The 26029-nt window shown below is 37.7% G+C and overlaps 1 protein-coding gene across 2 annotated transcripts in view; it reads right to left on the bottom strand.

Moving 5' to 3' along the window:
• Positions 1–8429: 8429 nt before the first annotated feature.
• The window catches only part of ANKIB1 (ankyrin repeat and IBR domain containing 1), a 165118-nt gene continuing 147518 nt past the window's right edge, over positions 8430–26029 (bottom strand). For both annotated transcript variants that reach the window (XM_011963243.1, XM_011963244.1), the window contains exons 12-20: positions 23819–23953; positions 22585–22671; positions 22428–22494; positions 20357–20502; positions 19122–19300; positions 17859–17910; positions 13334–13445; positions 11955–12091; positions 8430–11603 (exon numbers count right to left, since the gene is read on the bottom strand). In XM_011963243.1, coding sequence (XP_011818633.1) covers positions 10866–11603; positions 11955–12091; positions 13334–13445; positions 17859–17910; positions 19122–19300; positions 20357–20502; positions 22428–22494; positions 22585–22671; positions 23819–23953 — 1653 coding nt within the window. In that variant the 3' untranslated portion in view covers positions 8430–10865. The remainder of the gene's footprint in view (positions 11604–11954; positions 12092–13333; positions 13446–17858; positions 17911–19121; positions 19301–20356; positions 20503–22427; positions 22495–22584; positions 22672–23818; positions 23954–26029) is intronic.

The following is a 26029-nucleotide window of genomic DNA, read 5'->3' as shown; positions in this document are numbered from 1 at the left end:
ATACAAAAATTAGCCGGGTGTGGTGGTGAGCATCTGTAATCCCAGCTACTCAGGAGGATGAGGCATGAGGATTGCTTGAATCTAGGAGGCAGAGGTTGCAGTGAGCCGAGGTTATGCCATTGCACTCCAGCCTGGGCAACAAGACTGAAACTCCATCTCAAAAGGAAAAAGGAAAAAAAAAAAAAAAGAAAGAAAGGCCATCTTAAGAAAGGAGGAAATGAGTTGGGGAGCTGTGAGACAAGGTGATAATGTAGGCTTAGATATTTTCTGTATGTGGAAGCAGAGCAAATACTAATTTGGCAGAGTTTTGGGCACTGGAGCTCAGAGCTAGAAAGAATTGGGGACCATCAAAATTTGGTGAGAACTGAGGTTGTGAGAACAGATGAAACTGCCAGAAATGAGAGAAAAGGAAGGAGAACCCAAGAGTCAAACTCTGGGTATGCCCATAACTAGGAGATGAAAGAAGAAGGGCATTGGTTGCCAACATGAGAGAATGATGAAAGTGTGATGTTACGGAGGCTATCAGAGACTTTCAGAACTATGTCAGTGAAGCTCAGCTACAACTGACGTAGGGCTGCGGTGTCCCAGGTCCTTGAGAATACACGAGGTTGTTTCACTTAACCTACTACAAAAGGTCAAGGCACAATAAAACTAGGAACAAGTCCAGTAGATTTGACAAGGACCAGATCATCGACTCTTAGGGGCAGGGAGGAGTGAACCTACAATTCAATGAGGCAGGAATGGTTGTTGTGGAAGGAAAGGATAGCCCCTGCAAGAGGTCTGCCAGGTTTACCTAAAGGAAGAGGAGAAACAGCAGGGACTGGCAAAGGTTGTGCTTTTCCTGTTTTTTCACTTTCCAGGATAGGAAGACATTTGGGCATATTTGGAGGCAGAAGGACGTGAAGGTATAAAAACCAGCGAGTAGGGACAGGAGTGAGGATGGCCTTAGGCCAAGGGCCTTTTTCTTCCAAAACTGAAGGACAGGACTGGCCTTGTCACCTGTGGCAATCTCTTTTGAGATGGAGGTGAGACGACTGAATAGAGGAAGCAGGGAAAAGCGTTCTGCAGAGCCCGTGCTGGGGGGAATTAGGGCTTAGATAACACTGGAGGAGGTTTAATTCAGCTGCTCTGGGCTGTGCATGATGGATTCAGCCAGAGAAGACTGTGATAACTCCTTCCTCTGTTATCAAAAGTATTGGACATGGCAATTTGGTGGAATTTACAGATCTCAAGGAAGACATTTGAATGTAAGTACAGACACTATACGCAGTCCCAGACATCTGACTTTTTGATTGCCTGTTACAAATTTGCAGTATCTCCATTACTTTCTGGTTATGGTAGCTCTCAGAAGGGGACTTTATTTCAGCAGTTTCATATTGTGTTTATAATCTCTTACTACTACTAGCAAAGTCCTGGAAGACGGCCTTAACCTCTGCAATGTGAGCACGCAGAAGAAAAATGGTCTTTAAAGTCACTCAGCAAAAACTCCAGGAAGGCCCCCTAAAGCTCCTGGGTCTGGATATTTTAACAAACATTACTGTGTATACACCTGCCAAAGTGAAGACACAGTGAATTAATTCCATACAAAAAAGTAAATTCAGCTGGGAAACTTAAGGTTTTGCATATTCTCCTTGGGATCAAAACCTTCATGCACATACAGTAATAGGAACATGTGACAGCCCCATTGCTTTCTGAAGTTTTCCCTTTCCCAGTAGGCATTAGGCATTTTTGTTGTCTCAGCAATGTTCCTAACCACATACAGCCTATTGTGTGAGTTTATTGTACATGCCATTACATAGCGGTGATGACTTGATTAAAAGTCCTTACACTTCTATGATGACATTTTGACTTCTGCACTTAGTAAAGGCTCTGAGCCAATGAGTAGACTGATTTGTTCTCAATATTAGAAGTTTTGAAAAGAGAGCCAATAATTTGAAAATCTGTCAGGAGTGGTCCAAAATCCAACAATGGGTAGCACATTTATAAGTCAACTCAAGATGAACATTAAAGGGTAATGAAAGATTACTGGCCATGAAAAGAGAGAAGAATCCATTCTTCAGGCTTCTGGCTACACTTTCTATAATGCACACAAATGTAGGGACTACCTAGAATTTACTTTTAATTGTTATTCTTTATATTATTCCAAATGAGTATTCCCTTATCTAGCTCTAGGCATAGTTGGATGAGCACATCTATGTGTACACAAGTGGACCTTGGTGAAACTGCTCATGTTAAAGTTAGCCATGTTCTTTTAAAAATCAGTATACCACTTGGCACTCATTGGCTCAAATAACATCAGTGGCTAAAATGTTGTGGAATATATTTGACATTACCATCAAGAATGAATGTTAGTAGTTTCTTACCAACATTGGTAGTACCTTAATCCAAAGATACTTGGATTAAGTACATTTGCTTAATCCAAGTTTCTGAAACAAATGAATTAGCTGTTAAAGGTATCTTCAATGGCTTCCAAGTTGTAGTAATATTGACAGCTCATAATGCACTAAGATAACATTTGATTTATTGAATTGTTACTCTAAAGCAGGGGTCAGCAAACCATAACCTATTTGCCAACTTTGGTCTGCCATCTATTTTTTTTATTTTAAAATAATTCAGTAATTGAATAGAAATAATTCAATAATTCAAACAGATTCATAAGAAGTTGCTATTATAGAGAGGCCCTGTGTATGCTTTAGCCAGTTTCCTCCAATGAGTACCTTTCACATAATGTGCAATATCAAAACCAGGAAACTGACATTGGTAAATGTCTATGTATATTTCTATATGATTTTATCACATGTAGATTCACATAGCCACCACCAATACAGACTATGCCATCATCACAAAGATGTCCCTTGTGTCACTCCTTCATAGTCACACACACACCTCCCTGCCCCTACCATCCCTAACCCCTGGCCAACACTAATTTGCTTCCAACTCTTATTGTTTTGTCATTTCAATAATGTTATATAAGTGGAATAATATAGCATGTGATATTTTTCAGACTGCCTTTCTTTTTATTCAGCATAAGGTCCTTGAGATCCATCCAAGTGGTTGAATCAATAGTTTGTTCCTTTTTATTGCTGAGTAGTATTCCACTGCATAGATGTACCATTGTTAACCATCTATGAGAGGACATTTTGGTGGATTTCAGGTTCAGCTATTACAGATAGTTGCTATGAACAAATGTGTACAGGTTTTTGTGTGGATATAAGTTTTCATTTCTCTGTGACAAGTGCCTAGGAGTGCAAGTATTGGGTCATATGATAAGTATATGCTTAAGTTTTTGAAGAAACTACCAAATTATTTTCCAGGAAGGTTGTACCATTTTATATTCCCATCAGCAATGTATGAGTATTCATTTCTCCACATCCTTACCAGCATTTGGTGTTGACACTAATATTTATTTTAGCCATTCTGATAGGTGTGTAGTGTCTTACTGTGATCTTAATTTGCAATTCCCAGATGGTCAGTGATGCTGAGCAAATTCCATGTGTTAGTTATTTATCTTTTTTGGTGAAATTTTTCATCATCTCTGTTGTCCATTTTGTATTGGATTATCTTTTGGCTGTTTAGTTTTGAGACTTCCTTATGCATTCTGTAAGTTGTCAGATAGGTGGTTTGCAAATATTTTCTCCCAGGCTTGTCTCTTCATCTTCTTTATCAGATCTTTTGTAGAGCAAAAATTTTACATTTTGATGAAGTCCAGTTTATCATTTTTTTCTTTTATGGATCATGCTTTTGGTGTAAAGTCTAAACATTCTTTGCTTAGCCTACATCTTAGAAGACTTTATGTTCTTTTTTTTTTTTTTGAGATGGAGTCTTGCTCTGTCTCCCAGGCTGGAGTGCAGTGGCGCGATTTTGGCTCACTGCAAGCTCCACCCCCCGGATTCACGCCATTCTCCTGCCTCAGCCTCCCGAGTAGCTGGGACTACAGGCGCCTGCCACCACGCCTGGCTAATTTTTTGTATTTTTAGTAGAGATGGGGTTTCACCGTGTTAGCCAGGATGGTCTTGATCTCCTGACCTCGTGATCCACCCGCCTCGGCCTCCCAAAGTGCTGGGATTACAGGTGTGAGCCACTGCGCCTGGCCGACTTTATGTTCTTTCTGAAAGTTTCATATTTTACATTGAAATCTATTATCAATTTTAAGTTTTATATATAAAGTTTGAGTTTTAAGTAGAGGTTCTTAAGTTTTGCCTGCCTTATATCATACCAATTGTTCTGGTGCCATTTATTGAAAATACTTTCTCCTTTTGTGCCTTTGTTAAAACCAGTTGACAATATTAGTGTGAGGCTATTTCTGGTTCTCTGTTCTATTCTATTGATCTATGTGTTTATCTATCCACCAGTATTGCACTGTCTTGAAAGAGGGGTAGCATGGTTCCTCTCATTTTCGTTTTCTTTTTCAAAATTGTTTTAGCTACTCTAGTTCTTTTGCCTTTCCATATACATTTTAGAATTAGCCATAGCTACAAAAAATATCACTGGGATTTGGCACAAATTGCTGCCCAGCAATTGAACTAAGTCCAGCCATTCTGGTATCAGCTAGTGGCTGTGCTATGGCAGTTAAGTTGGGCACAAAATTTCCCCCAAAGGCACAGCTATAATTTTTCAAGTAAAATTGAGATACTGCTAGGGCCAGGCTACTGCCCTCTCAAATATATCATTTCTACGTGACTAGCAAGACCTGTTGGAGCCTTTCCATCTGGTTAATCCTCCAATTAAGAGTTGACCCACCCTAAAGTCTAGATGTCAGACCAGAAGTCCCAAGGTTTCCATGGGTTAGGTATTCAGTTTTGAGAGCTGCACATTAATAGCTGCCTGTTTTTCAAAGTGGATGCTGTTTGATGGTTGGGTCAGGTAGATGGCCACACTGTGTTGGAAAAGGCCTGAGTGCTCTGACTGCCATTCAGTCAGTCAGCAATTTCCCTTTCTCCTCCTGGGATTCTGTATCATGTCTGGAGGACCACCTAGGAGGGGTCAGAGACATGTTGGGGAGCAATTTACACAGCCCATTATTACCTCTGTACATGTGGGAGCCCTCAAAAGGGAGAATCCCACTGACAATCATCAGACAGGTAAGTGTGGGCATACAACACATCAATTCCATTGTACATTTAGATTTAGAAGCCACTTTACATTGAATCACCCAAAAGGCCCCACCCACAAAGCTTCCCTTCCTTACCACAGAACATGTTAAAAAGCCTTTTCCATCACAGGAACACAGACCACAGACCGACGAGTTGAAAATGTGTGCAAGTCAGGGGCTACATGTGGCAAATGAGTGCCAGGTCACATTATCCCCCAGCCAGGAGGGTTGCAGAAGAGGCTGTCTGTGGGGAACAAACAATTTTCAGCCTTTTTTCTCCTTTAGCCTCTTGCTCCAGGATCAGTGCCGAAACACCGACAACTACCTCTCCTGTGGCAGTGGTGAGCCCCTACAACATCCAGAAAGAACTGGGGCCCTGGGCTTCTATTTTCTCCCATGCACACCACCACATTTTACCCTGAAGTCTTCGGCACCTTCTGTCACTCCTGCACCCAGCACCTTGCCCTCATTACTGGCTGAATCGGCTGTGGTCTGCTCTGCACTTTTAGGCATGGCATTTCACTCACTTTGGCATTTGAACAGTGTTGCAACTGCTTGCAGCTCAACCAAATAACCTTCTGTTTTCAGTCTACCCAAGGCTCTCAATCGAACAGCAAGGTTCTTATTGATAACACCATTTATTTTACGTTTTGGGACTTGACTCAGCCACAGTTGTTGTCGACTCCTTATCTTGAAAACATCCCTTCCTCTGCCTGCCTGCAGGAGTAACAAAGCACCATTTGCACTGTTTGTTTCAATCCTACCTCTTATTGCTAAGCCTCTAAACACTGCCTCCTGTTCATGAATAGATACGACAGTGGGAACTCTTAATCTGCACCAACCCTCGCCCTATATCCATCATTAGGGTTAGAGCATTCACTACCAGATCTCAGGGAGTCTTACATTCCAGAACCTGGCCCATGGTTCCTTTTTCAGAATATCATGTCTTTGTCAGCATCCCATCCTTATTGCCAAAACTCTCAGTTCCAGGATTTCACTTTACCCTACTGACAAGTTAGCCTGTTACAATCTCAAGAATGCTGACAGAAGACATGAGACTCCTGGGTTAGAGGCAAAGGACTTTATCACTCATGGCACAGCCCTCATAACGAACCTCAGCATATTCACATCAGTTCCCCTTGTCTCCAGTTTCACAGGGGCAATGCAATGGGCCTGGATGGATAGTAAGCACACGGTGGGGTTCATGTTGCAGTTCAGCTAACACTGAGTGTGAGGAATCCACTTCTTAAGCAGTTAAGCCTGCTCCTTGACCACAAGTTACTAGTTACGTTAAGTCCTGAGATGGCTCAGGCAAAACTGTCAACAGGGCCTTGCAATCTTGGCACACCTAGCAAGGCCTGATTGTATCCTCCAACAATTATCCTTTTTTTGCTTTGGCTTTGTTCACTCTCATGTATTTGTCTCTCAACCTGTTGAATACTGATGGCTCACACAGGCTAGGCACTTATGCAATAAATACTTAATGAGACAGCTGGCTAAGAGATGAAGATAGCTTGATCAAGAATATTGTCAAATTGCAGTTTCGAAGAGTGCAGAAGAATAATTCCTTCAAAAGTTTGGCCACCACTCAATCTGTCAGCTACCTGTGAGTCCTAAGTGGAACTGAGGTCCAAACGAAACTTTTCTGATTCATCTTTAAGAACTAAGTCTACTGCCATTTCCTAATGTAAGGACTAGCACATAATATAGTCTAGAAAGAGCCACTTCTTCTTTCTAGAAAGAAATCTTTCATTCTGGTGAGAAGGTTGTAACAACTGACAAGACAATATAATGTTGCCAAGGAGAAGACCCAGTAATTATGCCTGTAGCACAATGTTGAGATGAAACAACTTCTGGGCCAGGCACAGCGGCTCTCACCTGTAATCCCACCACTCTGGGAGGCCCAGGCAGGCAGATTTCTTAAGCCCAGGAGTTCAAGACTAGCCTGGGCAAGATGGCAAAGCCCCGTCTCTACAAAAAATATAAAAATTAGCCGGGCGTGGTGGCATGTGCCGGGAGTCCCGTAGGAACTCACCTGAGAGGAAAATCACCTGAGCCCGGGAGGTTGAGGCTGCAGTGAGCTATGATCACAATACTGCACTCCAGCCTGGGTGACAGAGTAAGATCCTGTCTCAGAAGAAAATTAAAAAAAAGGAAAGAGAAAAAAACAATAAACAAAACAAAACAAAACAAAACTACTACTCAGTCCAAGAGCTGAGTACATGAAACATTATTTCCTTTGGAGTTATTTCAGACTGAAAACACCCCCAAAATTTGTATTATCACTTAATAGTTAGCTTCCAAGGTTTTACTCTTCAGAGATATACTATCACTGCTTTTATTTATTTATTTATTTTTATTTATTTATTTATTTTTTGAGACGGAGTCTCGCTTTGTCGCCCGGGCTGGAGTGCAGTGGCCGGATCTCAGCTCACTGCAAGCTCCGCTTTCCGGGTTTACGCCATTCTCCTGCCTCAGCCTCCTGAGTAGCTGGGACTACAGGCGCCCGCCACCTCGCCCGGCTAGCTTTTTGTATTTTTTTAGTAGAGACGGGGGTTTCACCGTGTTAGCCAGGATGGCCTCGATCTCCTGACCTTGTGATCCGCCCGTCTCGGCCTCCCAAAGTGCTGGGATTACAGGCTTGAGCCACCGCGCCCAGCCTGCTTTTAAATTATGATGAAACTTTAATAAATTCCAGATTGTGATTAATAACACGTAAATGATAAATATTTGAGGACTCAAAGGAGATAAAAAGAGATTAGTAGCTGTAATGAACAACAATTAAGGAATAATTCAGCCTATGAACATTAGTAGTTAAGCTTCAGATCCACACAATGAAAGGCATAAATAAAATGACACCACTTTAAACGATTATCACCGGGAGACCCCATGAAGCACCAGCTGGGGCAAGGTCAAATGTCATGGGTTGTTTTGGTAACTCATAAGGGACACAGAAAGAGAAGCAGGCGTTTTTATTCATATGGCATAAAACGTTTTTCTTTCCTAAGCAATTTCACAAAACATATCTTAGTTATTTTTCTATGTATTTCTATTAGTGTTCAAGAAAAAATAACATTTTTCTCCTGAAAGCTATAGTGATGTCAATAAAATGAGCACTGGAGTCATAATGTTTTAACACATTGTCATGCAGTGTTTTTGTATTTATAACTGGGATACAAAATGCTCAGTGAGTGGCTAGTGTAAAAACATTAGGCACTAATCAATTACATGTAAGAACCAAATTGATCCCATCACATTGGAGGGATTTAATCTGAAGAAAGTCAGCTTTCTGACTTGGTTAAAACAAAGTCTATAATGTAATGAGACAAGATGGAAGTAGTTTAAGTAATAAATGTTTAATCAAAGAATTTTACATATTATTAACAGCATTCATTTGGCCAAACATCTACACGTTTGTAGAATCCTACTGTATATAAAGTGGGAATGTATCAAGTATAGACTATGAAAGTGCAAATAACAAGTCAAGGTTAGATTAACTTTTTTTTTTTTACATTATAAAATTAACTTGTTTACAAAATAGGCTTTGCCAAACTTCATTACTGAATTGTAAAGTCAATGACTGTGTTGTTTTTAAAATACGTACCAAGGAAATACAAATTGGATAATGATCATTTTTCATGCTCAGGAGAGAACAGCACAGAAATAAAGGATACTGCACAAGGAGCAAGGAAACCAGAACCCATTGTGTACACTATCTTCACACAGAGCATTCTTTCTCACCTTAACTGCAGTTGTGCAAGATGCCTCAATGTGATGCAAAGACTCTATATTGGAAAAATTACAACTTGGTCTAAAAACTTATTGGTGTTGATATTTTTAATCCAAAATAAATTTGTAAAAAAATCCTTTAATGGACTATTTCAGTTTAATATACAGTAATACACTGTAGATAAAGTTAATATTTCCCCCCACTAACTTTAAGAGGGATTGATATCAATGTTTCTGATCACTGGAGAAATAAAAACTAATGTGGACCTTTGATATCCATGGCATAAGAGGATTTCCACCACAGTTTATCCTAAGAGGATCTGGGGAATATTAAATATTCTAATATAGTGTCCTAGCAATATGAATTTTAAGTACAAGAATATTTCAAAATCAGGGTTTAGAAAAAAAAGTAATCAAAAACCATAATCACGTCTCTTGTGGATAACAATACTAATATAACTTTTTACCCAGCCCAGGATTTGCCTGTACAAACTCAGAACTGAAAGTTTGGTATCTGTAGATTTCTGGTAACAATCTGGCAAAACACTAAATTGGAGGGTTGTACTTATCTATTTTGCTTATGTTATGCTAGTTTTGATAATATTTAAGTAAAACAGCCATTCCAACAGTTTACTCTAGTTTTAATTACACACTGTACCATTGTATCTTAATTACAACTAAGACCAGTATTTTCTTCACAGTAAGACACCGATAACTAGGAAGTTGATTTTTTTCAACACTAAACAGTAATCACACAGCAAATGAGTATTGCGCAATAGAACAAACACATGTCAGCATTTGCTAATTAGGCAAACAAACTGATGGAACATTTAGTTGTTATATTTAGTGTAAAAGCAAGGCCATGGGTGGTTTTATGGAGGTCTTTGCAATTCATAGCATAGTTACTTCAGAAGAGACATTGAAATTTGAATTACTCACCTATTTAACTGGCAACTATCCATTTAGGTTAGGCAAAGGCACGGTAACATGTTGCGCAGGATGTTTTATTGAATTTCTTAATAATCGTGGGATTTACTATAACTCATGAAAACTCCACTTTTTTTTCTATTTTATAAAACACCATTAAAAGTAATTGCACCCATCAGTAATTAGAATGCACTGTAAAATTGTGAAAACAAATAACTATGATTGCACTTCCAATAAAGTGTCTCTTAAAATACAGCACCGCTGTTGCTAATCAACTGTATTTTAATATTAAAATAAACTGTTTTTAACAGCAGCATTAGGTTTAGTTAACTTAAGCTACAGGCTACATTTATATAAATGCAGTCTCCATGGCAACAAAAACCCATTTAATTCTGGAATATCATTGCTACCAAGTGGCACCTTTTACTCCCGAGAACGCTGACACTGCCCTGGAGCACTCTAGGATGCTGCACACCTAAATGCCTTGTTAGTCAGTGCACAAGTCAGAGTTTGGCACAGTTGGACTGTAAATAGACATGAAAGGAAATCTTTGATTCATGTGAAATTAAAACTAATTACACTTGTGGTAGATGTGGTACTAAAGAGACTTCAATTCACATTGCTCAGACAAAAAGGAAGGAAGTTACGGAAGAGCACAAAGAGATTGAAGACATATATGTTATCGGATTCTATCCAAAATAAATCTCTAGAATGAAGAAAACTTTTTTTTTTTTTTAAAGGAAAGCCACCCAAAGATTAGGCAGTAAGCCTTTAGTTTAAATGTTCAATTAAAGTATTGTCAAGTCTAGGCTAAATAGAGGACTGCATTTTCTTAAATAGTGTGGAATACAACTTATTTCATTTTTGTTTCTCTTTCTCTTGCTCTTCTTTTTGTCAGCAAAAAGGGGAAAAGCTATTCAATTAAATACAAAGGAAATTCCCTGTAAGATTAAAATAAAAAATGAAGCTACCATTCAAGGGAACTCCTTTGGATTCAACCCTAATGTCAGTGTTTATCACTGAGTTGGAATTAAGTGAATCAAAGTCTCTATCAAGCATACTCCACCTAGCATACCATCTGTAACTGTAATTCATTTAGAGCCCAGATGTGTGCAGTTCACACTAAATGTACTTGTTCAAGCCAGTCACTTGAGGTTTGAGGTGTCTGACTTGAAACATCTGAACCATCTCCTCTGTTGGCCGCCTCATTACCACCGTCACCAGCTTGAGACACTGCTTCCTCAGCCAGAATATTTTCTTCCAAAGGATTTTCTTCTATCTGGGTTCCTCTACCTTCACTGACACTGGCATCTTCAAACACTGAATCTTCTGGCAGCACCAGTTCCACATCCTTCACACCTTCTGACCCATCTTTGATACAGGGGAGCTGGGAATCTGCACTGATTTCTGTAGTTGCTGGAGGAATCAGGGCAATACTCTGAGGGTTCATGTCATGAAACCAAGCCATGATGTTGCCAAGAAGATTGTCATTGATGTTGGGGTCCTGGCCAGCTGAGTCAGGGTCACTAGCTGAGGGACAGAAATCACTTCTTGCCTCACTGAGAGGGTGTGAACTCAGGGTGTCAGTTGAAAATGGGTCACTCTCTGCTCCTAGTCTCATGAGACTGTCACCAAGTTCCAAAAGCTCAGAGCTGCTCAATGCAGCCCGAGGGCTATCTGTATTTCTGGGGACAGAGTCCAGCCTGGAAGGTAAAGAAGTGCCTATTGCACCTAAGGATGCTTCATTACTGAGGAAGTCTCTAGTTTCTTCATCAAGGGCCAGCCCAGACTCTTGCAGTGATAACTGTATTGCAAGAAGTATATTGGGATCATCTTCATCCAAGGAACTCAGAGCCTGAAGCAATAGAAAGCAAAACTACTTTAAAATTTGACTAAAGAAAAACTAATTTAACTCAATCAGGTTTACCATTCTTCCTTTACCAACGGATTATTAATTTTATTTATACAGAAAAATTATTTTATCTACTAAAATCTTGTATTTTTCTCCATGCCCATGCTAAAGGAAAAAAAAAATACCTTAAAATAAATCTAAAATATAGGAAAATCTTTTCCTGCAGCACATCTTTAAAACAAAGATTTTAGAATGGAAGGAAGAAACAGGAAAGTGATGAAAGTAACAATAGGAAACCACACTCAACAGACAAAGAGTAAAAGCATAGGCAATGAGGCTGCTCAGAAAGGCTACCTGAAGAGAATCCTGGTTTTCAGAGCGACTGGCAGGGGTGTAGTCACGCAGGGAAGAGCTGTGCAGCACACTCATAGATGCAGAACTTACCACGGATGTGCCAGGCCTGCGGCTGCTGCTGCCACCTTCTGGAATATCTGTTTCAAAGCAATTGGTACCAAAGACAATTTAGTGACAAGTAAGACTTACTTATTTTTTTCATACACCTGGTTGTTTAGATTGGCAATTTCTCTTTCAGTACTGGGGAAAACCTGTGTTGACATGTTCACTTAATCTTTCTGGGATTTCTCATCCATATTTGTCTTAATGAGCAATAATATATATGATACTATCACTTCAAATCCATGATTTTTTACCTTTTTTTTTCTTTTTGAGATGGAGTCTTGCTTTGTCGACGACCTAGCTGGAGTGCAGTGGCGCAATCTCAGCTCACTGAAACCTCTACCTCCTGGGTTCAAGCGATTCTCCTGCCTCAGCCTCCTGAGTGGTTGGGACTATAGACGTGCGCCACCACGCCTGGCTAATTTTTGTATTTTTAGTAGAGATGGGGTTTCATCATGTTGGTCAGGATGGTCTACATCTCCTGACCTTGTGATCTGCACACCTTGGCCTCCCAAAGTGCTGGGATGACAGGCATGAGCCACCGTGCCTGGCTGACTTTTACATTTTTGCTTGCAGTCTATATGGTTCTTTTCATAAATGCAAGTGCTACTATCCGTTTCTCTTTTTTTGTTAAGCAATAACTAGTAAAGGTTTTTTATTTTTAGATTTCTTAAAATTAAAAAATTTGGGATTTACAATAGTCTGAAGAGCAAATCTTTAGTCCCATTGATCCTGACATTATAGTCAGAAGATTTTCACTTATTAATTTAACATTTAAAAGTTGAATAATTAAAATAATTTATCTCTAATGCCAGAAATTCTCTCTCTTTTAAATAATGTCTACAGGACAACTAAGGCTAGGAGACAAATATTCCACGAACACAAAAACAGTATCAATCAATATGACAATTAACGGAGTGCTTCACTAGTTGCTTAAATGTTTTAGAAGCATTATCTAATTTAATACTCACAATGAGCCTATAAGTTGGCACTATTATTATTGTGTCTTTAGAATGTGGAAACAACCTTAGAGAGGCTGTGACCTAAGTTACACAGCTAATATGCAGCAGAGATGGGGTCATGAATCCAAGTTTGCCTGACTCCACAGACCATGCTCCTAACTCCTCTGATTTTCTGTGTCCTGTCACAACAGAAGCATCTGCATATTTATTGTATATCTAAATGACAAACTCGTTCACAAACATTTATATCAGCCACTTTGAAGGATAAATTCAAGAGAACTATGGGATTAAACCATACTCAACCCAAGGACTTACCTAAAGTGCTTTCACTTGGCTCATCAGGGTCTGGAGGATTACTGAGTAGACTGTGAACGTCTCCTCGACGACGCTGTCTGTGCCTCCTCCGATACTGAAATTCAGCATATTCCTGCATAAACCAAAGGTTATAAAATACAAGAGAGCATGCAATTTTTAAAATGCAAATAAAACAAACTACACACTTTTTTCCAGGGGAAAAAGTTTGTGATTTTATACACATCTTATAAAATCACTTGGCTGAAACATCAGGTTTTGCCATGCCAAGGAAACACAGAATGTAAAATGGAAAAAGAAAGTTTTCAACAGTCATTACAATTGCCTAAATTAGGAATACTTGCAAGCCCCAATGCTACATTAGAACACCCCTATTTCATATGCCTGATGATTTCAAGAATCTTGTTATCTAATTAACACTACAATCATATTACTCATTTAAGTAAGGCTTTCCTTGAAGGGAGGTTTTTTATTTTTTTATTTTTAGAGTCAGGATCTTGCTATGTTGCTTAGGCTGATCTTGAACTCCTGGCCTCAAGCAATCCCTACTACTCGGCCTCCTAAGTAGCTGGGATTACAGGTGTAAGCCATTGCACCTGGACACAAAAGTGGTTTTAAAAAAGTGACTGGGGGCAGGTGCGGTGGCTCACGCCTGTAATCCTAGTGCTGTGGGAGGCCAAAGCAGGCAGATCACCTGATGTCAGGAGTTTGAGACCAGCCTGGCCAACATGGTGAAACCCCATCTCTACTAAAAATACAAAAAATTAGCCGGGCATGGGGGTGGGCACCTGTAATCCCAGCTACTCGGGAGGCTGAGGCAGGAGAATCACTTGAACCCAGGAGGTGGAGATTGCAGTGAGCCAAGACTGTACCACTGCACTCCAGCCTGGGCAACAAGAGCAAGACTCCATCTCAAACGAACAAACAAACAAAAGTGACTGGGATATATGTAACAGAAAAAGAAAAAAGGAACAACAGTAAAAAAGAACACACACTGTTAAGTAGTTGCCAGATTGTTGGATTTTCTATTCTTTGGGACTGCTACATACCATATTCACAAATCGAATAACTAGATTAAAAGACAAATGTTAGGTTAGCTTTAAAGTAAGATGATTATTTAGCTTCTTTTCTATATAAGTCAATATGTGGTGCTATTTACAACATAGGTAGGGGAACATTTCCTGTTTAGCATATGGGATGAACACAGACTTAGGCAGATGTCCTCAGTCTATTTTACATTTGTGACAATGTTTAAAGTGAGTTTGTTATCACCAGAGGGTACAACCTGGGACCATCTGCTATTACCTGGGTATAAATGTGACAGAAGGGAAGAGAATAAAAGAGAAGGGAAGAGAAGAGAGGAGGCCAGGGTACACGATACCAACATAAAAAGGCTAATTTAGAGAATCATTATGGTGTTTTTCCATGATAAACACTAAGATACTCAACTTTATGATTATCCTGGTTACCCCAGAATATTCAATATGCTTATATTGTGAAAGTACTAGGAGTAGGCGAACACAAATTTTGTATCACAAATAAAACTTCTCACATCATACCACTCTGGTGACATTTATTTAAACTTCTTCATTTATATAAGTAGTTGGACTCTTAAGAAGTGGGAGGCATCCTGGGCTGGGCGCGGTGGCTCAAGCCTGTAATCCTAGCACTTTGGGAGGCCGAAACGAGTGGCTCACGAGGTCAGGAGATCGAAACCATCCTGGCTAACATGGTGAAACCCCGTCTCTACTAAAAAAAAGAAAAATACAAAAAACTAGCCGGGCGAGGTGGCGGGCGCCTGTAGTCCCAGCTACTCGGGAGGCTGAGGCAGGAGAATGGGGTGAACCTGGGAGGCGGAGCTTAAAGTGAGCTGAGATCCGGCCACTGCACTCCAGCCTGGGCGACAGAGCGACTCCGTCTCAAAAAAAAAAAAAAAAAAAAGAAAGAAAGAAAAGAAAATAAGTGGGAGGCATCCTGTTAGGTTAGAAACTAATAAATGAAAGATACTCCAAGTGCCCTGAAGGTTTATACAGGTTCTTTAAAACGCCTTGCTGAGATGGGGCATCATTTCCTCTTTTCCTAGAGGCCCATGATCTCAAACTGATGACTTACTAAGTGTCATCAAGGCTCAACAGACCAGTGGGGAACACCAGCTACATTTCTTAGACAAAGATGGTATGAAAATTTTATCTCAATTCAAGGTTTATATTAGGGATAATTTGCTGACTTTGTAAACTTGATAATGGTACAAAGTTATGCATTAAACTATTACTGACCATAGACTATACATATTTCCAATTTAGGAAAATGAAACCGTTTAAAAGCAACTGCAAAAGAAACTTGTATATCTCAGATGGCATTCTCTCATGATGCAACAGGCTTAAATATATTGTTCTCATAAAAATTTATCTGAAAATTTCCAAGGATTCCTAAGATCTTCAAGAATGTATATTAAAAGGGTTTAGTCAGTATACTCCAAATGGTTTGAGAATGTTAAGGATACAGAGAAGACTAAAATGTTCTAAGATTTACAGAGGGAGAGGCTGTAAGGAGCTGTTTTAAGTAATAATTGCAACAATTTTGTCAGTGTCTTAATGAGATGCTTTAATCCTAGAACTTCCATGGGGTATCACCATCCACATTGTAAAGATGAGAAATTAAGAAAGAATATAGCCTAGGATCTAATAAGTTACACTTAGAACTTGAATTCAGGTGTTCCTCAGACTTTATGCTATTTCCACTGAGCTCCACTGCCTTTAAAGTAGCATAAAACAAACCTTTATGCTTGCCAGACTCAAGTTAAATTGAAAAGAGTACAATGAAATTAACTTCACTGAAAAAAATATAAATTCAATCTAAGTCTACTGAAGTTGGTAACCTTGTTTTTTCCCTCACTATTAAGGCAAAGAGCTATTTTTCAAAAATATAACTCTGGCAGTTACTCGATAATCATACATATGCAGAATTTTAAAGTCTCACAATGTATAGTAATTCTTGATATCTGCAATAAGGTTTATGTAAAAGCCTAGTGTTTCAATGTGTCAAAAACTAAAGAAAACTAAAAGTAAATAATTTCTAAAAAATTATCAATTCATAAAAAATAAAGTAACAGTCATATTAGTAGGCCCTCAATATTCAAGGACAAATATTTCATGATTCCTTAAGTTTCTGTCAGAGCCAGAAGCTGCACGATGATACACATACATGCTTGTGAATACACTGATGAAGGTTTTATTTATTTTTGCTAAATACTGTTTCTACCGTAAAACACGGAAATCATTAGTATTTTTTTTTCTAATTTCAGTTTGCTTATTCTTCCTTTTATGTGGAAGTTTTCCACAATATCCCCGAAGCTGTAAATGTATTAAAACATAGAAATAATAAATGCAGGATCAGATAAAGGTTCATAATTAGTTTTAAAATAAAAATTTCATTAATATATCACAATTTTAAAAATAATTTAAGTGAATTGAAAATGTCCAGATCAGGGCTCTAAGCACAATTTTTTTCAAGTCAATATTTTCTTGGATGTATCGACCAATACAAAAGCCACAGGTGATTGCAAGTATCTTCAGCAGCTGAAAAGAGAAAGCATCTGATTTAAACAAGCCACAGTCATGCCTGGATAATAATCAATTTCATTGTCTTTCAATTGCAGGTAACAAATGGGTTATACATTACAAACAAAGTTCTCCTCATTTGTTCTGTACCCTTCCAAAAATTAAGTTGAAGGGTTATCATATTATAGGCATCAAATACTGTTTAATAAAGAGCAAAGATGGAGAGAGAGGAGTAGAGAGAATTGCTAAAACCATTTTAAAATCAGACTCAACAGTGACAGTGGCAATTTAAATCTCAGAAAACAGCTATGTGATTAAGAGTTTCACTCTGTCTTATTTTTATTTGCCACAACTGCTATCTGTAGTGTTAGTAATTTAGACCTTCTGTATTTTAAAACAGTATATTAATAATGGCAACAAAAAAATAAGAAGAGTGTGAAAGTCTTGAAGATAAGCAGAAAGCAACTAAGCAAAGTATTTCTTTATGCATACACATTATTAATGTCAAGTTTTCCACTTTAGCAACTGATTATAAATCAGTTCCCTCAGGTTGTTGCATTAACCTTAAAAATGGATTGTTCTTTTATATTTTTAATAGTTTCAGACTAAAACAATATGATGACTAGAAATGCATTTGTAATAAACTGTCTCTCTATTAACAAATTAGAAGATATTTTCCAAAAATGTATATTGTAAATTTGCCTTAATTCTGACTATTCAGTAATTGAAAACAATAAAAGAGTAATGCATTTAACAATGTGATGATATACCAATACCACATAAATAGCTAAATGTAGGCTCTGTCAAGGATTTTTGTTACAAAAGAAAGAGAGCACTGCTGATAATCTCAGTAGGATTTAGAATAGATAAGGATAATCTCAGTAGGATTTAGAATAGATAAGGATGCAAATGCAAGCACGACTGCAGTAAGAAAAAATACAAAAACAAAAACCCCATAAAACAATTACCTCTGGTGATGCAAATCCTAAATATTCCCAATCCCATGTTCCACCAGCAAAGCTACAAAGAAATTAGACATACCATTTGATTTAATATCAGTACTACAAAGTATATACAATCAGATCCTTGCCCTCTGAACATTACTTTAAATTCCTCTGTTGGAACTTGCTTAACCAAAGTAGATCAACTATTAAAACAGAATTAAAATGATAATTTCATTATTTCTTTCAAATTCTAAGTTTTTATGTTTCTGTAAAATGATCAAAAAATAAAAATTACCATCTTATAATAAAGTATTTTATAACTGCTTCTATTTTTATTTTACAAGTAAATATTTACTCATAAATATTACATAAAAATAGGATCAAAGGAATTTATGTAAAATAGTGCCAAAGGAATGTTTAATGCTTATAATTATTATAAATAGGAAAGTATGCTTCAATTTACAGAAGTAGTATGAGTATGTAAAATAAAACAACCACAACTCAAGTGATCTTTAGTGGATGAGTTTATCACTTGAATAACTACAAATATCAAATTTCTCTTTCCTTCACAACTCCTTAATACAAAAATACAAATATGACCATAACAAGCTGGCAAAGTTTCCAAATTCTACATCATAAGATGTTTATAACTATCAAATCACTATATATATTACATATTTGAAATAATACATTAGAATACTCTTAATTATGAGTTCACCTGAAATGTGAAATTAACCTAGGTTAATTTAGTCTAAGGAGCTACACAATGATAAACAAACAAAAAATAACAAGAAAAACAGAAATAGCACGGAGGAAAAAAAAAATCACCAAAAAAAGTTAACATACTTTTATGAGCTATCCATATTTTAGGTGTAAATAATTTCCAAGAATATGAACCCTAGTTGGATAAAAAATAAAACTGGGCCTGGCGCGGTGGCTCAAGCCTGTAATCCCAGCACTTTGGGAGGCCGAGACAGGTGGATCACGAGGTCAGGAGATCAAGACCATCCTGGCTAACACAGTGAAACCCCGTCTCTACTAAAAAATACAAAAAACTAGCCGGGTGAGGTCGCGGGCGCCTGTAGTCCCAGCTACTCGGGAGGCTGAGGCAGGAGAATGGCGTAAACCTGGGAGGCGGAGCTTGCAGTGAGCCAAGATTCGGCCACTACACTCTAGCCTGGGTGACAGAGCGAGACTCCGTCTCAAAAAAAATAATAATAATAAAAAATAAAACTGCTGGCATTTGTGGCTGGAGCCAGGATGACTTCCAGCGTACATCCTTCTTACCTGCGCCTTGGAGCTTCTGGTGAGTCTGCAGGAGCTACTCCCCGAGCCACAGACGCCAGGAATTCTTGCCTCTTCTGCTGTACAAGGCATGCTGCTTTGATGATCTTGTGGCGGGGTGTGCGAAGGTAAGGCCTATTGACTTTCTGGGCAAGGTCTTCAGTGACCATTTCTAGGTCTGTCTAGTAAGCAGAGAAAAAAAAAAAAGATCACAGGCTTCATAGATTAATCAATAGCAAATCCAGAGTCTATGTGGTTTCTCAGTTAAATCTAACTCTTTTGAAGTAAGAAACTAGTTCAAATTTTGAAATAACTTCCTATGTAATGTATTTTCTATTTTGTACATATATGTTTTCTAGATTATGAAAGAGAAAGAAGGATTATATATAAAATCATGTGAAATTTAAAAAAAGCACTTATTTGATAGGCATCTATAGAAATGAAATTGGTATAGATTACAAAGAAGCAGTGAGTATAGCAGCTGTTTACAAGGAATTTATAATCTGTCTATGTGAAAAAAACTAATACATTTCAATGCACCATACAAGCAAATGCACGATGCCATAGTGCAGACTATATAAAAGTGCTGAAGGAATCCGAATTAAGGCAAGACAGTGATCGGGGTCAAGTCTGGAAGGCTGTATGGAGAAAATGAGTACTGATCCTTGATGGAAATGTAAGATATAAATTAGCAAAGGACAGTTCAAGGGATGACATGAACTGTCATGTAACAGGAGAAAGTTTAGTGACTTCAAAAGAAAAGAAATGTACAATGAAGTTATTTAGCTATAGTGATGCCAACTGGCTTAGGTGTTTTTGTTTTTTAAATACTGTAACTTTTTCAGTTGTATTTAAAAAATAAACTGGTAGACAGCAACTTTCTCATCTTGTAGGTAGTGTGGGTTGTTTCATCTTTGATGATAAAATTCTTAATTACATAATTAGAAATATGCCTGATTTCAAACTTCAACCAGTTTAAAACAAAGACAAAAATGCTATAGGAAATGTTTGCATCACTCATAACTCATTCAGACCTGCAGAGTGACAAATTTAAACAGAAAGAAAATTTCAATTGATTAGTGGTAACTTTTCCTTTATTTAAAAACCATTTAAAAAATTAAAAGAAAATTGTTTTACTAATCATGTCCACATGAAATAAAATAAGTGGTTTGAAAAAGGAAAAACTCTGTATTTCATAATAACTGCTGCTATTTAAATGTAATTAAAAAATATCTTACTTGCATTAGTTCAAAAATTTCTTTCTTTGTGCTTTTAGGTTCCAAGAAAAATCCATATGGATAAGAACACTTGAGAATGCGCCGGGTTTTTAAGAGCACATGAACTGCATCTTCAATGAAAGTGGTATCTGGACAGCCTCCTTCAGCTAAAAAGTAATTGAGGCACAGTGAATTTGTTTTTGCAAATATGCCATTTGTAATATTAATTAAACAATGATTTTTCTGAAAAAAGAAAAAAGAAGGATCATTAGGACAAAAACTGTTTTAAGTAACTGTCTGAAAATACTTATTTGAACCAAACTAAAAAACTACATAAAATACTCATGTGTGACATGTATGTGTTTATAAAAGAAGTATATGCCCCAGCAGCCCAGGAGCACTGATGGTATTCATAAAGGAATGCACATACTCATCTTGGATTCTGGTCTCACTCCATTGGTAAGCAAATCTAGCTTTAGGTCAACCAAAAGGTTCTAGGCTTTACTTTTTCAGATTATCCCTAGCAGAATTTCCCTACATAACAATGAGAACAAATGCCTTTTCTAAGTTGCTTATAAAAAGAGCCTAATTATGTAAAATCAGTACTGTAAGGAAAAAGATACAACATTCTGGCAAACAACTAGACAACTAATCCTAGTTAATAAAAAACTCCAGAGAAAGAAAGAAGGGGAGGAAGAATGAGGAAGATGGAAGACGAAATTGCCTTAACATCTGAGACTTTTTGTTCTAAGAATATCATTATAACAGTCTAGGTTTTCGCTTAACCAAAAAAAACCAAAAAATAAAAACCAGAAATTAAGCAAGAGAATCTAAGTTTGCAAATACTTTAGAAAATCAGATTATTTTGGATGCCTGTAAAAACAAATTCAGTGTGTGTACACAAACTGACATACAGACTACCCTGAGATTCTGACGTATGTGAGAAATGTGTGAAGTTTTGCTTCTTCCTTTTCAATTGCTGTACCTTTTTGTTTTTTTTCCGCCAATCTGTTATGCTGCCTGGAACCTCCAGAATGCTGAATAGAAGCAATAATTCACATCTACAAATACTGAATATTGTTAAGTGTCAGGCATAGCTGGAAGCACTAGGGATGCATTAGTGACCAGACAAAAATCCCTGCTGAAGAGCTATACGACTTGTGAGGATTTTTTTCCTCTCAATTTATACTGTGGACAATACTTCAAGAGTTTGATATTGCCTAATACAGTTATATCTTTAATGAAGTCCAAGAACTAATAATTAACAAGCAGGCTATACTGCTATTGACATATTCTTCCCCACTCCATTTAACTTATGGTATTGTCTTGACTAGGGAATTATCCTAATGGAAAGGATTTTAATATTCATTATTTTGATAAACTGGAGCAACCCAAGTATAACATCACATTTTTCACCTTAAAATGTACTTTTCATATGTAAGCTATTATTTTTAAAAGGTGACTTTTTAAAACAAAAATAACAGAACCTGCACTCTGTGTGGTCATTGTGGGTTATTATATTCTAATGATGCTATCAATAATTCATATTTTGGAATATTCTTATAAAACTTATAATTTAGGACTCACACGTTAGCTCCACCTCATGGCTTTGCTTTTTGACTCCAATGTTCATTATTTACCAGTGAAATGATTTCTCTGCAAACTGTTATTGACTTCCACATCCTTAGGCACTCTGCTAAATTTTCTCAATAATTTTTGGGTATTCAGTTACCTGACAATTGGGTAGCATGTGTATCTTGCTCCTCTAAGTCAGTGATGTCCTTTAGGACCCATCCACTTTTCCCAACATTGTAGAGCATCAGCAGTGACACTGAGTAAGCAAAATCACGAAGTGTTTTTATCTCTTAACAGCACAGGCTGCATCAAGAGGAGGAGGCTAAGTGCTGGGTAGAAAATCCAATCACAGAGACCTCATCTGCTAAGCTGCACTCAGGGCTTCAAAGAACTCAAAACAGTACCAGAACAAGCTAATGGACATAATGTATTCCTTTCAGGGCCTAACCTACTAGTGAAGCAACAAGCATGGAAAGATATTTTATATTAATTATCACACATACAACTTATAACTTACTTTCTTTGAGAGCTCTGCTCAATTGTTCCATCTTTTCTTTGGCTGTTTTAAGAAGGCGTTGTTCTAGCTAAAGGAATAGAAATAAAGAACGTAAACCATTCTCTTTATTTATTCACAACAGTATAGGTCAGCTCATTTGAAATTATTTGGGACATACCTGATAACTATGCTCGTGGTTTTTAAATCTTGTATAATAGTGCATAAATCTGTCAAGTTCCTGAAATCGTTTGTGTTTTTTCTCAGCCTAGAAAATAAAAGTCCACAAATGACTTTTATAAAAACTAGTAGCTACTAAAATAGTTTTTTGGGGGAATCATTTAAAAGTTTTATTAGTGATAGGTATAGTGCATTCAGATTTGTGAATTATTTTCTTGACAGAAAACAATATTTTTTTTATTTTTTGAGACGGACTCTCGCTGTGTCACCCACGCTGGAGTGCAGCGGTGCAATCTGAGCTCACACAAACCTTGCCTCCTGGGTTCAAGTGATTTTCCCGTCTCAGCCTCCTGAGTAGCTGGGATTACAGGAGCTCACCACCATGCCTGGGTAATTTTTGTATTTTTAATACAGATGGGGTTTTACAATGTTGGCCAGGCTGGTCTTCAACTCCTGACCTCAAATGATCCGCCTGCCTTGGCCTCCCAACAGTGCTGGGATGAAAAGCATGAAACACTGTGCTCAGCCTTCAATGTTTTATTATATGGCTTTTTGCTATGGACTAATGGTATTCCCCCTAAAATTCATATTTTGAAGCCCTACCCCCAATGTGACTGTATTTGAAGACAGGACCTGTAAGAAGGTGATAAAGCTTAAATAAGGTCATCAGGGTGGGCCCTATTCTGATAGGGCTGGTACCCTTATAAGAAGAGGAAGGGGCACCAGAGGTCTCTCTGTCTTTTCTGGCCACCTAAGGAAATAGTGAGAGGGTGGCTGTCTGCAAACCAAGAAGAGCACCCTCATCAAGAACCAAATTGGCCAGCACCTTGACCTGGGACTTCACAACCTCTAGAACTGTGAGAAATAAATTACTGTTAAGCCACCCAGTCTGTAGTATTTTCTATGGCAGCTGAGCAGACTAAGACACTTGCTCTACAGTATAATGTAATATTGCATTGTTGATATTAATGTTAAAATTGTTTTTAAGTATTTACAGAGGTAGGCTGGGATATATCAGACTTTACATACGTATCTTTACCAAAATTAAAAAAAGGAAAATGTAAAAGGGAAAAAGCTCTCAAGTTTATAGAGCTATTTTGTTGAAAATAAAGGCTACTATAAAGTATATTCAATTTAATACATTATTAAGATGAAAATGGACAAAGAAATGCAAAATAACTCCAGTAGCAATGAGCAGCTTAGAGAGATGTCTTGGCTTAATTGGTTCTCTTTACCTCCACAGTCATTTCCTTGGATTGCTCCTCCACGTGCTGAATGACTTCATAGCGAGTACATCTGTAATAACCTCCAGTGGAAGAACTATGTTTTTTCCACTCTTCAAGGCAAATCCAGCAAAAGTCATACTTGCACTTCAAAAGAAAACACAGATGAAAACATCTCCCCATATTAATATGCAAATTATTTTCTGCTTTATAGCCAACCAATCTGTAAAGATTAAATAATTGTGTTTGTGCGACCAGCAACAAATCTTCTCAAAGACATGACCTCTTTCTCATGTTTCCTCTGGAGACATTATCTGCATTATGGAAAGATGTGGGGATAGTTTAAAATTATTATTTATAGGGATATATTAAAATGTAAAGCATAATATTATGAAGTAATCACAAAGAATCATTAAAAATATCAATAAGATATTCTTTCCAAATAATATCAGATGCAAGTGTTTCATTTTTAAGTGCATTCTAATCTGACACTGGTATATAAAGCTCTACCAGTCTATTTGAAAAACTTCTGGCAATACTGACAAATTGGTTTTGAAACCAGAACTACGCTTAAAAGACCTCTAAGTGGAACAGCTGATATAAAAACAGTTTCCCATTTTAATGTAAATTTCACTGAATTACCATAATTATCAGACAGTGCCAAAAATATGAGCATTCAGTATGAAAACACATCCTTTTTTATGCTTATGGATTTTGAGTCAGTTAAAAAGATCTTCCCATTCTGTTGTCTTCAGGTACTCTTTATGGTTTATTTATTTTTTATTTTATTTTATTTTCTTTATTATACATTAAGTTCTAGGGTACATGTGCACAACGTGCAGGTTTGTCACGTATGTATACGTGTGCTGTGTTGGTTTGCTGCACCCATTAACTCGTCATTTACATTAGGTATTTCTCCTAATGCTATCCTTCCCCCATCCTTCCACCCCACAACAGGACCTGATACGTGATGTTCCCCGCCCTATGTCCAAGTGTTCTCATTGTTCAGTTCCCACCTATGAGTGAGAACACGCAGTGTTTGGTTTTCTGTCCTTGTGATAGTTTGTTTGCTCAGAATGATGGTTTCCAGCTTCATCCATGTGGCTACAGAGGACATGGACTCATCCTTTTTTATGGCTGCATAGTATTCCATGGTGTATATCTGCCACATTTTCTTAATCCAGTCTATCATTGATAGGCATTTGGGTTGGCTCCAAGTGTTTGCTATTGTGAATAGTGCCGCAATAAACATACAAGCGCATGTGTCTTTATAGTAGCATGATTTATAATCCTTGGGGTATATACCCAGTAATGGGATCACTGGGTCAAATGGTATTTCTAGTTCTAGATCCTTGAGAATTGCCACACTGTCTCTTCCACAATGGTTGAACTAAACTAGTTTACGCTCCCACCAACAGTGTAAAAGTGTTCCTATTTTTCCGCATCATCTCCAGCACCTGTTGTTTCCTGACTTTTTAATGATGGCCATTCTATCTGGTGTGAGATGGTATCTCATTGTGGTTTTGATTTGCATTTCTCTGATGACCAGTGATGATGAGCATTTTTTTTCATGTGTCTGTTGGCTGCATAAATGTCTTTTGAGAAGTGTCTGTTCATATCCTCTGCCCACTTTTTGATGGGGTTGTTTTTTTCTTGTCAATTTGTTTAAGTTCTTTGTAGATTCTGGATATTAGTCCCTTGTCAGATGGGTAGATTGCAAAAATTTTCTCCCATTCTGAGAGTTGCCTGTTCACTCTGATGGTAGTTTCTTTTGCTGTGCAGAAGCTCTTTAGTTTAATTTGATCCCATTTGACTATTTTGGCTTTTGTTGCCATTGCTTTTGGTGTTTTAGTCATGAAGTCCTTGCCCATGCCCATGTCCTGAATGGTACTGCCTAGGTTTTCTTTCAGGGTTTTATGGCTTTAGGTCTAACATTTAAGTCTTTAATCCATCTTGAATTAATTTTTTATAAGGTGTAAGGAAGGGATCCAGTTTCAGCTTTCTACATACGGCTAGCCAGCTTCCCCTGCACCATTTATTAAACAGGAAGTCCTTTTCCCATTTCTTATTTTTGTCAGTTTTGTCAAAGATCAGATGGTTGTAGATGTGTGGTGTTATTTCTGAGACCTCTGTTCTGTTCCATTGGTCTATATCTCTGTATTGGTACCAGTACCATGCTGTTTTGGTTACTGTAGCCTTGTAGTATAGTTTGAAGTCAGGTAG

Source organism: Colobus angolensis, unplaced genomic scaffold (genome assembly GCF_000951035.1).
Source record: "Colobus angolensis palliatus isolate OR3802 unplaced genomic scaffold, Cang.pa_1.0 Scaffold605, whole genome shotgun sequence".
NCBI lineage: Eukaryota > Metazoa > Chordata > Mammalia > Primates > Cercopithecidae > Colobus > Colobus angolensis.
Note: the sequence above shows the minus strand (reverse complement) of the source record. Positions and strands in the feature narration are given on the sequence as shown.